At 37.2% G+C, this 15,707-nt stretch overlaps 1 protein-coding gene across 9 annotated transcripts in view; it reads left to right on the plus strand.

Moving 5' to 3' along the window:
- Nucleotides 1–15,707, plus strand: part of VPS13B (vacuolar protein sorting 13 homolog B) — an 801,572-nt gene that overhangs the window by 51,884 nt on the left and 733,981 nt on the right. For all 9 annotated transcript variants that reach the window (XR_002085466.2, XM_019468015.2, XM_019468016.2 and 6 more), the window contains one exon: nt 14,149–14,269. Coding sequence is in view for 8 of the 9 variants with exons in the window: in XM_019468015.2 (XP_019323560.2) it covers nt 14,149–14,269 (121 nt within the window). In the remaining variant the exon portion in view is untranslated. The remainder of the gene's footprint in view (nt 1–14,148; nt 14,270–15,707) is intronic.

The raw sequence follows: 15,707 nt of genomic DNA on the forward strand, positions 1-15,707 counted from the left end.
CTGTTAAGTCCAACTGGTCCAGTGTATCATTCAAGGCCGATGTATCCTTACTGATTTTTCTGCCTAGATGATCTGTCCATTGTTGTAAGTGGAGTATTAACGTCACCTACAATTTCAGTATTATCAATAAGTTTACTTATGTTTCTGATTAGTTTGCATATTTGGGTTCTTGAACATTGGGGGTATAAACATTTACAGTTGTTAGCTCTTCTTGATGGTTACACTCCTTAATTATGATATAATGCCCCTTTTTATATCTTGTTACAGACTTTGGTTTAAAATCTACTTTGCCTGATACAAGTATGACTACTCCAGCTTTCTTTTGATATCCAGTAGCATGGTAGATGGTTCTTCATCCCCTCACTTTGAATCTACAGGTGTCCTCAGGTCTAAAATGAGTCTCTTGTAGGCAGCATATAGATGGATTTTTTTTTTTTTTAATCCATTCTGACACCCTGTGTCTTTTGATCAGGGCATTTAGTCCATTTACATTCAGAGTGATTATTGGAAGATACAGATTTAATGTCATTGTGTTCTTTGTGGGTTTCATACTTGTGGCGATGTCTCTAGTCCTTTGTAGTCTTTGCTGCTTTTCACTCACGGAGTCCCCCTTAGGATCTCCTGCAGGGCGGTTTAGTGGTCATGAACTCCTTAGTTTATGTTTTTGTTTTTGTTATTGTTCTGTCTGGGAGGTCTTTTATCTCTTTCTGTTCTGAATGACAGCCTTGCTGGATAAAGGATTCTTGGCTGCATATTTTTCCTATTCAGCACATTGAATATTTCATGCCACTCCCTTCTGGCCTGGCAAGTTTCAGAGTTCAGGTCTGCTAATACCCTTATGTGTCTACCCTTGTAGGTTAAGGCCCGTTTGTCCCTAGCTGCTTTCAGAAGTCTCTATCTTCGTATTTTGCCAGTTTCACTATGATAGGTCATGGTGTTGATCTGTTTTCGTTGATTTTTTTTGAAGGGAGTTCTCTGTGCCTCCTGTACTTGGATCTGTTTCCTTCCCCAGATTAGGGAAGTTCACAGAAATAACTTGTTCAAATAAACATTCTGTCCCTTTCTCTCTGTCTCCTTCTTGTGGAACTTCTATGATACGGATATTACTGCATTTCATTGAATCACTTAGGTCTCTAATTCTCCCTTCATGATCTAGTAATTTCCTATCCCTCTTTTTCTCAGCTTCATAATTTTCCATAATTTTATCTTCTATTTCACCTATTTTCCCCTCTAGTTCTTCCATCCTTGCTGTCACTGCATCTGGTTGTTTTTTGTTTTTTGTTTTTTTTTTTGGTTTTTGGTTTTTTTTTTTTTTTGCATCTCATTTATAACATTTATTAATTCCTCATGATTGTTTCTTAGGTCCTTGATCTCTGGAGCAATAGATTCTCTTGTCTTCTATGCTTTTTTCAAGCCCAGCTATTAGTCTCATGACTGTTACTCTAAATTCATATTCAGATATATTGTTTATATCCTTCTTGAGAAATTCTCTGGCTGTCATTTCTTCCTGGAATTTTTTTTGAGGAAAATTCTTCCATTTCATCATTTTGGCTAATTTTCTGTCTTTATGTGTTTTAATAGCTTGTTATATGCCTTGCACCTGTGAGTACTTTTCTGTCCAGGGCCTGGCACTTCAGGAAATGTTTTTGCAGTGTGTCGCTTGCACTTTGTTGTTGTGACTCTGGTTGCTTTATCTTCCTACTTGTAGTGGTTGGTGATTTGGACCTTTCATTGTGTATGCTTTAATTTGTTCATTGAAGTAACTCTGGAAAAATTGGAAAAGGGGGAGAGTGGAAGAAGAAGCATATCCCATACAAAGAGAAATGACAGGGGCAGAAAAAAAGGACCAGGAAGAGAATCAAAGAAACTGTAAGTCTCAATCCAGACAGAGAGAGAGAGAGAGAGAGATGAAAACAAAGAAGAGGAGATATAGAAAAGGTGTAAAAAGAATAGTCAAAATGCCTGATTAAACAAACAATAGAGAAAGAAGAAAAGTATACATATATATATAATAAGAATTGACCAAAAACCAAATCAGAAAATGCAAAACCACAGGACAGTTGTCTGTTAGTACGTTGGAACTGGTGGCTGTGTTGGTCTGCAGGAGAGGCCTTCTAGTTTGGTTAGTGTCAGTCTCCAGTAGATAAGCAGCTAACAGGCACAGAGGGGCGGGGTTTGGTGTAAGTGGGTCCTGGTTCCACTGGGGGTCGCTGACCTGTTCTCTGAAGCCCCATCGTGTTGGTGATGGGGAGAAAAATAGCAACACCCTAATCTCTCCTCCCAGGCTGGGTGTCTCAAACCATGCTGTTCAGGCAGTTTTCACAGAGCAGCACGGGTGGGCCAGCTTGTCCTGCTCCACCACAGTCTCCCGCCTCTCCTAGGCGCTCAGCTGGAATTCAAAACCTGATGTCTTACCCTCTTCCCATAGACTCAAGGGAGGGACTTCTGTCTCCCAGTGCACCCCCCAGATTGCTCCCCTCCCTGCTGGGCGCACACACACAGCTGTGGGTTCAGTCCGGATAAAGTTGCACAGCCCTGAGAACTCTGATCTTGACTCCTAAGTCTGTTTGGAAGGTAGAAACTGGCTCTCTGGATTTTTTGATCCCTGGTTGTGGTCTGGACAGGTTTTTCTCTTGTCCAAATACAATCCCACACTTCCACAGCCTCTCTTTCTCTTCCTTTTGTCTCTTGACCAGAGGTGTTCCCTCTTTCTGTGCCTACGCTGCCCGTTTTATCTGTCTCAATTTGCAAACATACATCTTTGTCCCCCAAGCTGTCTCCGTACATTGGTGGAGATGTTTCTGTCACTCAGTAGCCTGGATTCCTGAAATTCCAAGTGTTCTGACCTCAATACTACTGTGTTTGTGGGACAAGGGAAATTCTGGTTCTCTTACTTCTCTGCCATCTTAACTCTCCCTCCTCTCTTCGTGACCTTTTATAACACATCTATCCCTTCCTCTGTTTGGAAGATAATGTTATAATGATCTAGTTCTTTAATGATGATCATCTTTGGACAGGCTCTTCCAGTGACCCAAAAGGGAATGGTTCTTAAGGAAGCCAGGGTGTATGCTAACAGTCTTCACCTCTCTGATACCAGATACCCAGTAGGAGAGACTGCTGTCCCTGCCTGTGGATCCAGGATGCGATTATGACCAACCTTCAGAAAGATGGGAGTGGGATCAGTTTCTCATCTGTGTTAAGTCAGGGTTAAAAGCCAGTGGACAAAAAGCTATCAGCTACTCTAAGGTGGCTATAGTCACCCAGGAGCCAAATGAGAATTCTACTGCCTTTCTAGAAAGACTCTGAGGCTGTGACTAAATATATTAACCGTGATCTACAGTCTTTTGAGGGAACGGTCATCCTAAAAGGCAAATTCTTCTCTTAGTCTGCCAAATATCAGGCGGAATCTGCCAAAACTGGTAAGAGAACCTGGGGCCCAGTGTTAAAAAACTTCTTTCAGCATCATCTAATGTCTTACACAACAGGGACCAAGAGGAAGAGGCTAAGGCTTGGAAGAAAGAGAAAAGGAAATATGGCAGTCAGGCCCAATTGCTAGCGGCCCTGTAGGGCCAAACCTGCTTCAAAAATGCCCAACTGCGTCCTAAAAAAGGGATCAGGAAAATGCCTGATCTGCAGGAGGACTGGGCATGAAAATATCCGAGTAAGAGACCCCCCCCCCCCCACCCCCAATGTCCTAAATGTCAGCAGACAGGACACTGCGTGGCTAACTGCCCTTGAGGTAAAAGGACACCCAGTTCAGAAACTGCTACCCCACACATGGTGATGGACTGAAGGGGTCCTCTACTCCATTTGGCCCCACTGCAACAAGTAACCATCCATGGACTGGAGTCATCAGTAAAGATGGATGTGGCAGATTAGAAGCAATAAAACTCTTAACTGGAACTACACCAAGGCCACCAGACTGTACTCAGGACACCTTCATCTACATGAGACTCGTGAATGGATATCGTACCTGGAAATTCTTCCTACCTGACAGCAAGAATAGTGAACCCAAACTCCCTGATGCCCTGCTTCAGCTTGAAGCAGCCAGAGTGGTCATTGCCCTCTTTGCCAGTGATTTGGGTCCCTATTTCTTGAGCAGGGGTAGGGGGGTGGGGGAGGAGGACATGTTAGGACATGCTAGATACCAGCAGTGGAAGGAATTGCCCCCAAGCCAGAGTCCTGAATCCTTAAAGGGGAATGATAGAGACAAGAGCTGGAGGCAAAGATGGTGATAAATAGCTTACACATCAAAAACCCAGGGGCACAACATCCTGACCTTATGACTTCCCAGACCTTGGGGCTGACAGACTGAGAGCCGCAAGTGCAGAGCCTACACTCTCCCCCTTCCACCTCTGTCCCTGAGTAATCATGCATTTGCACTGCTGTTAACCCCCCGCACCCTTGCCTCCAACCTGTCGTGGAGAAAGGCTGCCCTGATAGTCCCGGTAGAAACTTCATAGGGTCAAAAAAGCCCCCTCCCAACCTGTGGAAGGAGTTCCCCCAAATGATTGGAAGCAGCTTGCATTAGAGACCACCCCACTGTATGTCACAGTTCCTTCCAGCCCAGAGAGACCCAGTAATATCCAATCCCAAAGCAACCTAGGGGCCAGTTCCACCTTGTAGAACCTGCCTGCTCTCCCACCTTGGGAGTGTACTTTTGCTTTAAAAAACTGCTTTGTGCTTGCTAAAAAAATTGCATATACTAGGATCTTTTATTGTGTCATGTATAAGCTTAAAATACATGCCATATGAAAACTGAACTTGGCATAAAGTGGGTTTTGGTTAAATAAAAAGTTTTTTATATAATTTAATGAAGGAGTTTTAATTCTTGTTTGCCATGCTTGATGTTTTTGAGGGATCCTGTTGTGTGTGTTTTATCCTTGGGAAGTTTTTTTTCTTTTCTTTTTTTTTTTTGAGCTGAAAATGCTATTTTTATTCTCCTAGCTCTTCTGTCTTAGGAAGAAGAAAAGTCACATTTGAATTCAAACAAGTAATGAAGTCTTTTGTTTTAATGAAGGACTTTCTAAGAATGTTATGAATGAATGTGAATATACGGGATTGTAATAGAAGTGCCACTATAACCTTAGTTATAATATTCCATGTTGTGGACACTATAATTTATATGTCAAAATGCTGCAGACAGAAAACAATGCTGGTTTAGTACTTTTCAGCTTGCTGATGGTTCCATGTTCTCTTTTCCCTTTTAGCCTTAAGCCATCTCTGTGTATTGTCTGGAATTAACAATAACGAAGAACACTGCAGCTTCGAGTTTTTCTGTTTGGTTCACAAGCTAGTCTATAGGTTCCCTTTCAATTCATAAAATGCAACGGTTCTCTGATTTTTCTTCTGATGATTAGATACTGCTAATTTTCTTTTTTCTTGTTCATTTTGCCATGATTTTTTTTTTAAACTTGGGATATTTAGTAATCAGAAACTACTGAGTCTACATCTGAACTGAGTTTGCAATATAGACAGATTATAGTTGGGTTTTACTAGTCTGATAATTTCTGCCTATTCATTGGAGTGTTTTAGATTGTTTACATTTTATGTAGTTGTTAGTAAGATTGGTCTCAAGTCTTTTTATTTGTTTTCTATTTGTTCTAGCTAATTCTTGTTCCTTTTTTTCTTTTCCTGCCTTTGTTGGATTAGCTGAGTGTATTTGAGCATTACATTTTATCTTCATTACTGGTTTATTTGCTGTATCTCTTCATTTTTTTAGTGGCTGTTCTAGGGTTACCAATATGCGTATTTAATTTATCTACTTAAATAATATTTCACTTCATGGATAATGTAAATATTGTGTTTTACTTTAGTATGCCTATAACAGTATGCTTCTCTTTATTCCTTGCCATCATTTGTGCTAATGTTGTTATGACTCTTCAATATATATTATAAATCAGTGGTATGCTGTTATTATTATGATTGCTTTGAACAGTGTTTTAAGAAATTAAAAAATAAAGTGTCTGTTGTATTTACCCATTTAATTACTTCTGGCATTCTTCATTTCTTTACGTAGATCAAATTTTTCATGTAGCCGTATTTTACTTAAGTTTGAAGAACTTCCTTGAATATTTTTGTAGTCCATTTCATCTTGATGCAAATTCTTTCAGCTTGTGTTTGAGAAAGTCTTTGCTGCTTTCTTTGCTTAACAATTCTGATTTCTAGATTTAACCTTTGGGTTAACTCCTACTTACCTGCTTATGACTAGGGCTTTTCTAGTAGTAGCTCTATTTTCTATTCAAAAGAGAATAGCAAGAGTTGGGATGAGAGAAAAATGGCCAACTGTAAGAAGATGAAAGGATTTTAGTGAGAGTAATAGAAATAGCTTAAAGTAATTCCTTCCTTTTTTGAACTTTTCCAAGACTTTAACAAAAACTCTCTAATATTTGTCAAAAATTTTCACTTTTTATAAGCTATTTATCCATATGAACTTTATTTTTGTCATTTGTTAAATGAAAATGACAGTATCTTAGAGGATTTTTGTGATGATTGTGAAGAATGAATATAAAGCTTCTTGCATTGTTTGTACTCATAATAGTTATTCAGAATATTATTTTACAGTATAAGACTTACCTGTTTGCTTTTAAAATACATTCCTTTATATATAATACTCTGAAGTTGAGGACTCTTTCTACTTACCAACTTTTATCTCCTGTACTGCAGTGTGCAGAGAATTCTGAATGTGATCCTCTACCACCTCCATTCTACTTTACTGTCTTCAGACTCTTTTTTTCTGTCTAGACTTAATGGAGTCTTTCCCTCTCTTAATCTACTCAACCATTTACTCTTTTTTAATTTGTTTTATGTTTTTTACATTTATTTTTGAGAGACAGAGAGAGAGAATGTGAGCAGGGATGGGGCAGAGAGCGAGAGAGAGGGAGACAGAATCCGAAGCAGGCTCCAGGCTCTGAGCTGTCAGCACAGAGCCTGACATGGAGCTAGAATAAATAGATAAATACTAGATATTTAGATATATAAATTATAATATTTTGATGGAAAAGAATACCTTGTTCTCTTATAACAGTTAAAGGTATTTATATCTTAATCACTGTTTAAAGTATCTGAGTATAAATCGACACACAAGTATAGAGTAGATGTGAAGGGGTTTCAAATACAAAATAAACAAGTGTTTCTTTATGAAACAGGAATATGGTAAACATTATGGCTCTTGAGTTTTTCCTTTTTTTTTTTAAGCAGCATACTTAATATTATACCACTGTTTTAGGAGTAAGTGTCCCATTGATAGCTAAAGTGAAATGAGTCATTATAGTCTGAATACTTAAGAATTTGTGAATTTTATACTTGTTAATGTTGTAATAGCATATAATTAAACACTTTAAAATCTTTGTTACTCCTTTAAAAACTTTAAAAATTTTAAAAATCTCAATTGGATTTAGTAGTACTATTGAGAAGGTACTCATGGTACTATTGGGAAAATTCTGTGCTTCCTGAAAATTTATCTGAAATGCATTTTTTCGTTATTAGAATATGAGAATATTCTGGGAATTTCTCCCTTTTGGAATTACATATGATTAGAAGATGTTTCCCTCCACCCCCCTGCCCTGCCCCCATGCTTATATATCTTTTTCCAGGTTACTTTTTATATCTTATTTGTTGGCAAAATTTTAACTTTTACATTTGCATATGTTTAGAATATGCTATTTTGATAATAATGCTGTAGTTACATATATTATTTCCTTGCAGAAATGTTTACTTTTTTTTTCTTTTGGGCTCCTGGAATCTTCAGCCAGTTTTCTTACTGCCATTTGGCTTTCTTTCCTTTCTCTTTTTAAACATTTACTTCTTCATCAAAAATTGGCCAAAGGGATAACAGTGGAAATGCCTTGTCTTTTTGGCAGTACTTTTGACAAGCAAAAATTCTGTGTTTTTTCTTCCCTAGTTGTTTTATAGATTCCCTCAAAATTTATATTTATTTTTTGTGGTCTGAGATTTTGGCCTTACATGATGAAAACACTGTGTTATAATGCAATTTCAGGTCGAATACATGTTTATCTTGTGCATTTTTATTAAGACAAACGTTTTAAAGCAGAGGTAATGAAACTATGGCCCATGGGCCTACCACCTGTTTTAGTAAATAAAGGTTTTTTGAGACACAGTCTTATTTGTTTACATATTGTCTGTGGCTGTTTTCATTTTTCAACGGGCAGTGGTAGAATTTAGTTGCAACAGACTATACAGATTGCAAGCCTAAGGACAGGCTTTTCAAACCTCAAGTCCTTTGTGACATTTTTTTGACTAAAGGGATTGTGCACAATCCCTTCTCACTGTACTCAATCCCTTCTCCTAATATATGTGTTGTTAGTTGGCCTTTTCTCATAGGGAGAAAGTAGACCAACTGTGGTTAGGATTATGCGATGTGGTAGTGTGATTTTGAACCATCTCTTTATGTCTTAGTTTCCTTATCTTTAAATGGGAATACTTTTAGGGTGCCTAGGTGGCTCAGTTCATTAAGCATCTGACTTTGGCTCAGGTTATGATTTCACAGTTGTGGATTTGAGTCCTGCATTGGGCTCTGTGCTGACAACTCAGAGTCTGGAGCCTGCTTCACATTCTGTGTCTCTCTCTTCTGCCCCTCCCCAACTTGTTCTCTCTCTCTCTCTCTCAAAAATAAATACATGAATATAAAAAAATATTAAACGGGGATACTTTTGCATGGAGAACAGTGTCTAATTCATAGCTTTAAGAGGATAAAGAGATGAGTATAATGTCATTAGCAGTAGGTGACACATTAGAAGTGTCATAAATTAAAAAAAAGTTTCTATTTGTCTCTTTTTCCTCCCTCTCTGCCTTCTCTTTCTCCCTGCTGTTGGTATTTGTTTCAAGTTCAGGAAAGAGCTCATAGGAGGAGTTTTTCAGACAGACAGATCTGGGTATTTATCCCAGCTCAGTCACTTCCTATCTTTTTGACCTTGGGACCTCTTAAGATCTAATTTCATTCTTAAAATATTTAAGGCCTGGTCTGGCACATCGAAGTGTTCAGTAAAGGTCATTAGTGTTTCTTTGTGACATATGATTGCTGACTAACGTACATTGCTTTTAATTTTTTTATGCATATAAGGATTGTTCCTGAAGTAGGTAAGTAAAGTACCTGGATAAGGGTACCATCTATTTATACTACATGTTTTCTCTCAGAGTGGCTAACACATACATACACATTGCTCAGTTCTTTCTTGCTGAAGGAAGTTTTTTGTAAGAAAACAAAGCACAGTTTTATTAATCTAGTCAAGCACCCAGTCTCCTCCAGCCCCCTAGTGAATTCTGGTAAAAATTAGATAGCAGAATGTGCTTTATGCCAGAATGCCTCCATATATACTTTGGTCTTTCTTCCATTAATTTCTGCCTGTTTCACCTTTCAAATATGAGTAGGTCTAACCACTTCAATCCAGTGCTCTAAAAAGAGGAGAGGTTGGCAATAATTATATATGCCTAGTGATAAGAGTGAAGGGGATGTCATAGGCAATAATATACAACAGATTTTCCTTAAATGTGTTGCTGTTAACCAGCACAGTTTGTTTTCTGGCTGGGGAAGTATTCTGGTTCAGGTGGCTCTGTGTGTTTGAAAAGAAGGCAGGAGAGAGATAGGCTAATCTGGCATAAATGGCTCTGGTCCTGTTACTTGAGTAGCATGGATCTCAGATAGAAGACAGGCCCCACCACACAGGTGTTTACAGTTAGTACAGTGATGTCTTTCATTATTAAAACGTGGCTTAATGAATATTTGGCTTTGGCTTGTCAGATTAGCTGTTCTTCCTTTTGGGAGGATCAAGTAAAATAATGTAAGGGGGGGCATCAACAGCATTCTCTTCTTGCCCACCCTCACCTCATGTTCTCACCCTTGATGGGAGAAAAGATGTAAGCAGCCTCTTCTGTGGGCTGCAGTTGATGTGTGAAGACATTGGGGGCATACGCATTCCTTCTTTTAAATGTGCAAGGTACTTTTTTTAGTGACTAAAATTAAGTTGATTAATATTGCTGTCAGGGTAGACGTGAGTTAGCGATTCTAATTTTGACCATGAAGGTGAGTGAATGTGTTTTCCCGGGCTTGCTCTTGTGTTCTCCAAATATACCTCTTCTTTGGTGACTTTATTTGACTCTCTGACTCTGGAATTCAGGGTTTCTCTTAGAGATTCTTTATTGCATCTGACAATTGCTGTTGTACTTGCTACTGGAGAGGGTAGAGGTGCATGTCCTTACAAGCTCTGTATCAGTTCATTTGCAAGGCCCTTCACTGTATTTCATTCAGGCTTTTTTGGTGACCAGAGCATTCAGGTAAGCCTTCATTCTTTTCTGCTTGTCTGCATGCCATGAGGCTGAAGAGCTTAAAGCACATCACTTATTGATGCTGCCTTTCAGTTTTTTTCCCTTCAATTCTTTGTTGCATTTTAACCTCTTTGTCTATTTTTATTTCATTAAAATTTTTTTAATGTTTATTTTTGAGAGACAGAGCATGAGCCAGGGGAGGGGCAGAGAGAGAGGGAGACACAGAATCTGAAGCAGGCTTCAGGCTCCGAGCTGTCAGCACAGTCTGATGCGGGGCCTGAACTCATAAACCGTAAGATCATGGCCTGAGCTGAAGTTGGATGCTCAACCGACGAGCCACCAAGGCACCCCGTCTCTTGGTCTATTTTTAACCAAGGAGTTGAAATGATTCAGCCACCTGTTTTAAGTCCTATCCTCAATCTTATTTATACCATTGTGAATCTGGGAGTTGATGGGTTTCAAGTTTTAACTGACTCACCCTTATGAGGGCTAAGGTGAAAAGTATGCAACCTGATCCTATCATCTGTCAGTATGAAGGTAATGGATGTATTTACATACATATGGTGTTCACCACATTTTCCCTCTGTTAGGAACTTTTGTAAGGAAATGACATTCTTGCTTGTTTCATGAGGAGCAAAGGGCAGTATTTTCAGAAATAGCTATGTGGTCCCCAAGAGAAAACATTCTTTTACCATGAAATGTACTTACCAGACATTTTGGGAAAATTGCAACCTAAATAAGAGATATAACTGTAATGTGTTTGGGGTTAAAAATGACCTCAAAACATTTTAGTTTGTATTTTTGAGAACAGGGTATCTTTTATTAGAAATTAGAGACTTTCAATGAAGTAAAATGTGTTAAAAAATGATGCATACTGGTTGGAAGCAGATAGTGAGCTCATAATGATGGAAGTAATTCTAATTTTAATAGTAAATATTGTAATTCTTGTTTTGCTTTTTATTTAATTTGGCTGAGGTAGGATTTGGATGGAAGCTGATCTGTAACTGATGCAATTAAGATGTAATTGAAATGAAAACTAGGTGAAATTATGAAAAGGATTATTTTCTAATTATATATGCAACCCTAATTTCCTAACTATAATTAAGAAAGATTTGCATTTGCACATTTGGTAGTATTTGTTTTATAGTATAGATTTCTGTAAGTACCATGATTAATGGTCATTTTTAAAGTGACTAAAATTTCAGGATTATTACAAATTTTAAGCAAATTATTTTTTTTCTTTTGAATAATAAAAATGTGTAATTTGTAGGGAAGCTTTCTTCACTCTTATTTTTTCTAACTATTTGAAATCTTATATTTAGTCTATGCACTTTACCCTTTTTTTGCTGCTAATCACTTTTAAAAAATAAAAACTTGTTCTCTTACTTTAAAATGTTTGTCATCTCATGTATGCCAGATTTATTGGACTGCAGTAGTTTTAGTGCATTTTGGCTGGAATGTTTATTATGACATCACTGTAATCTATATACAGTATGTGATTTCAGATGGTTTCAGTGTTAAATATTTTCATAATTATGCTAGTTTTGGCAGTTCACTTGGAACTTTTTCACATTTCTTTAATGAACATGTTTTACTTCTGGGCTTTTGAGACAACCATATGTTTCAAAAATTAATAGTGTGTTTTAATGTTAACGTTGTGCAGAAGTGTATGACTACAGACATTTTTAAGGATGTAAGCTGAACTAAAAGTAATTACAGTAAGGTTTATTCATAGTAGTAGTCCTTTAGTATTTAGAGACTATAACATTCCACCAAAATAACAGAAGATGTCATTATAAAGATTGAATAGTGAAGTTGTTTTTTAGAATGAAACACTGTGAAGTTTGGTTTGCATTAAGTTAAAATGACATAAATTCATGTGAAATTTTTTTTAAGATAGCAAATCTGTTACTGTCTGCTTGTCTTGAAGTTTCAAACATTTTTTTTTCTTTTGCTAATATATCTATCACTAGCCTCTGAAGCTGTATTGTCTTATAAAAGATTCATCTTATATAATTGTTCTCTTAGGGTGACATTGAATAAAAATTTTGTTGTCTAAAGGTCTTATCATTGTTATTTTCTTTTAGTATCTTATTAGATTGGTAAATTTAGTGGTTTTCCATCTTTTCTTGAATTTTTCTCTTCAAATATGTAAAATAGAAAACTGAATTCCTCACCATTCTTGTATTATCAAATAGTTTTATTATTAATAAATTGATGAGGCACAGTGCACCATCAGTTATCCTTTGTATGTAAGGCAACTTGCTTTTTTTTTTATTTTTAAAGTTTATTTTATTTTGATGGAGAGCATGCACAAATGGGGGAGGGATGGAGAGAGAGAGAGAATCCCAAGCAGGCTCTGCACTGTCAGTACAGAGCCCAATGTGGGGCTTGAACTCATGAACCCTGAGATCATGACCTGAGCCAAAATCGAGTCAAATGCTTAATCGACTGAGCCACCCAGATGCCCCAAAATGTGCTCTTTTATCCCCAAAATGGGAATAAGAAGATGGCTGATGCTTTTACCTCATATTACTACCCAATCTATTTCCTTCCTATATTGCCTGTCTTCTTGAAGGGGCAATCTATGTTTATTATTCACGCTTTAAATTCTTACTCACTTTTTGAACTATTCATTTACTGCTCCTACTCTTGTTCCTCTACTAGAACTACTAAATCTCCTTTCTTATTGGTTATTGGCATCCTAATTACCAAATCTTGAAATATGGCCAAGTAGAATGAAGACTGAGAACATTTTTATAGTTCTCTTAAATTTTTTAAATTTTTATTTTTTTTAATGTTTATTTTTATTTGCGAGAGAGCAAGAGAGGGAGAGCATGTGCACTTAACCGACTAAGCCACCCAGGCACCCCGCATCTTTATAGTTCTTAATGTTATCTCACTTTTACTGAACTGGTTCATGCCTTTAGTTTCTGGTGTGGTTCTTTCACCTTACATTGTATACTTTGGCTTTATTTGACTAATCATTATTTCTTGTACATGCTACATACATATATGCTGCTTTTGCTAATGGTTTCCCTCTATGTAACCTCCAATCTTAGCCTAAAACTTTCCTATACTTTTATAAGCCTGCCTTCTCTAGTTCTTCCAAATAGTTCTTAATAGTTCTTTCTGTTCCTAACTTAAAGTACTCTGTAAAACAAGCTATATATGTTTTTAGTGGACTCTGAAAATTAGTATTATATCTAATTTCGCTTTGTACATTCAACAATTAGCACATAAGAGCATTATATAAACTTGTTGAATCAAGGTAAGAAAAGAGTACTGTTTGCACTGTATAAAGGAATATGTTTTGAAAATGTATTGTATTGAAGTTTTTGCTATCCATATCAAAACCCAATTAAGCCTTATGTTTAATGAGAATAATAATTCAGTAAAAATAATAGGATGCAAAGGATTCTAAGGATTATTAAGATTAATCATTAAGGTGATTAAGAAGACAGCTTGGATTCTTAACACACACAATACTGGGGGTCTTACCATGGAAACAACAAACAGGAGACAATTAAGACCTTTTCCATTTATTTTGTATTCAAATGGCAAGTGTTTAAAGCTTTGTTTAATAGTCTTTTTTTGTAAAAGTCATATGTAAGGATTTCTTGACGTTATCAGTTGGTTTGTTTAGATACTCAAGAAAGGAAGAATTTGTGGTTTAAACTACTCATTATTTTTAAACAGTGTTTGAGAATGCAAATTATAAGAATTGTTTGGTATACAGATTTTTAGAGCTAAAAAATAAAATTAGAGTCTAATCAAATTTAGTAACCCTAAGCTATATATTTAACTGAAATATGTCTCCTAATTCTTGAGTGATGATTGATACTTTACTTTTCTTAAAAATAGGATGACCATGAAAGCTGTGGTTCTAATTCTACCAACCGTAGTACTACTGAGAACACAAAATCATCAGTAAAACCCCGAAGAATTCAGCAGGCTGCTCCCACAGATCCTGATTTACCACCAGGTAACTTCTGAATGGGCTTGTTAAGGCCAAAATTACACTTGTTATTAATCATTGTTGTAGCCAATTGTAGAATATACACTTTAGTATTTAGTGTCCTAAAATACTTAGAGTACATGTGTATGTGGGTTTGCTTCATAACATAAGAACACATTGAGTCCAGAGCCCTCCAAAATGTCTTCTGTTCAAATTTTGATGCTCTTTTGCAGCAGGTTGTTCCTAAAGTTTCTTTCTTACATCCTGTCCGAGCAAAGACATGCCTCTGCTTTCCCATAGTCTCTTTGTTCCCCTTCCTTCTTTTTTAAAAAAAAATTTTTTTTTAATGTTTATTTATTTTTGAGACAGAGAGAGACAGAGCATGAACGGGGGAGGGTCAGAGAGAGGGAGACACAGAATCTGAAACAGGCTCCAGGCTCTTAGCTGTCAGCACAGAGCCCGACGCGGGGCTCGAACTCACTGACCGCGAGATCATGACCTGAGCCGAAGTCGGCCGCTTAACCCACTGAGCCACCCAGGCGCCCCAGTTCCCCTTCCTTCTTGATTAACAGTAAAGACACTAGATTGTTCTGAGTTTCAGTAAACTATAGAATTCACCAGGAGGATCACCATCTCTTTTATTTCCTGAAATATTTATTTACCTAGAACAGTAGTGGCTTACAAATAGCAGTTGCTTAGTAACTATTTAATGAAGAAGAAACCACGATCATGACCTATCAGCCCCGTGGCCAGAGTGCATTGTTGCCTTTTTAAGTTAGGGGTTGTTTTTATCAGTCACTTCTCTTTTGATTTTATTCATCAGTCATTTCTTTTTCTCAGATGTATAGTTGATGTTAGTATATATTTGTTTTCTGGGCCAAAGGTTTGTAGGCTTTCTGTTGGGTTTAACCTTTAAGTTTTGACAGTCTTCTTGCACCATCTACTAACAGACTGGTGTTAGGTACAGCATTTCATAGCCCTCCTCCTCAGATATGTTCTAAGTTAAATTTCAATTGATTAAACATTTTAAACTAGTGTTACAGTGATGTTAATGCTGATGCTTTATATATTCTGAATTTCATCTAACAAGTCTCCATAATACCTCTGGCTTTAGAATAGATTAATTGCTACAGCTGGAGAAGGTGCCAAGAGAAGATATTTTACTTCTGAATGTTTCTAATTCTACTTGGAGTGATGTGATGGTTCCAGGATCTTCCTTCCTTCCTTCCTTCCTTCCTTCCTTCCTTCCTTCTTTCTTTCTTTCTTTCTTTCTTTCTTTCTTTCTTTCTTTCTTTCTTTCTTTCTTTCTTTCTTTCTCTTTCTCTTTCTTTCTTTCTTCCTCCCTCCCTCCCTCCCTCCCTTTTTTTCTGAAATTTATTGTCAAATTGGTTTCCATACAACACCCAGTGCTCATCCCAACAGGTGCTGTCCTCAATACCCCTTACCCACCTTCCTCTCCCTCCCA

Source organism: Panthera pardus, unplaced genomic scaffold (genome assembly GCF_024362965.1).
Source record: "Panthera pardus isolate Hobbes unplaced genomic scaffold, ASM2436296v1 HiC_scaffold_7, whole genome shotgun sequence".
Classification (NCBI taxonomy): Eukaryota; Metazoa; Chordata; class Mammalia; order Carnivora; family Felidae; genus Panthera; species Panthera pardus.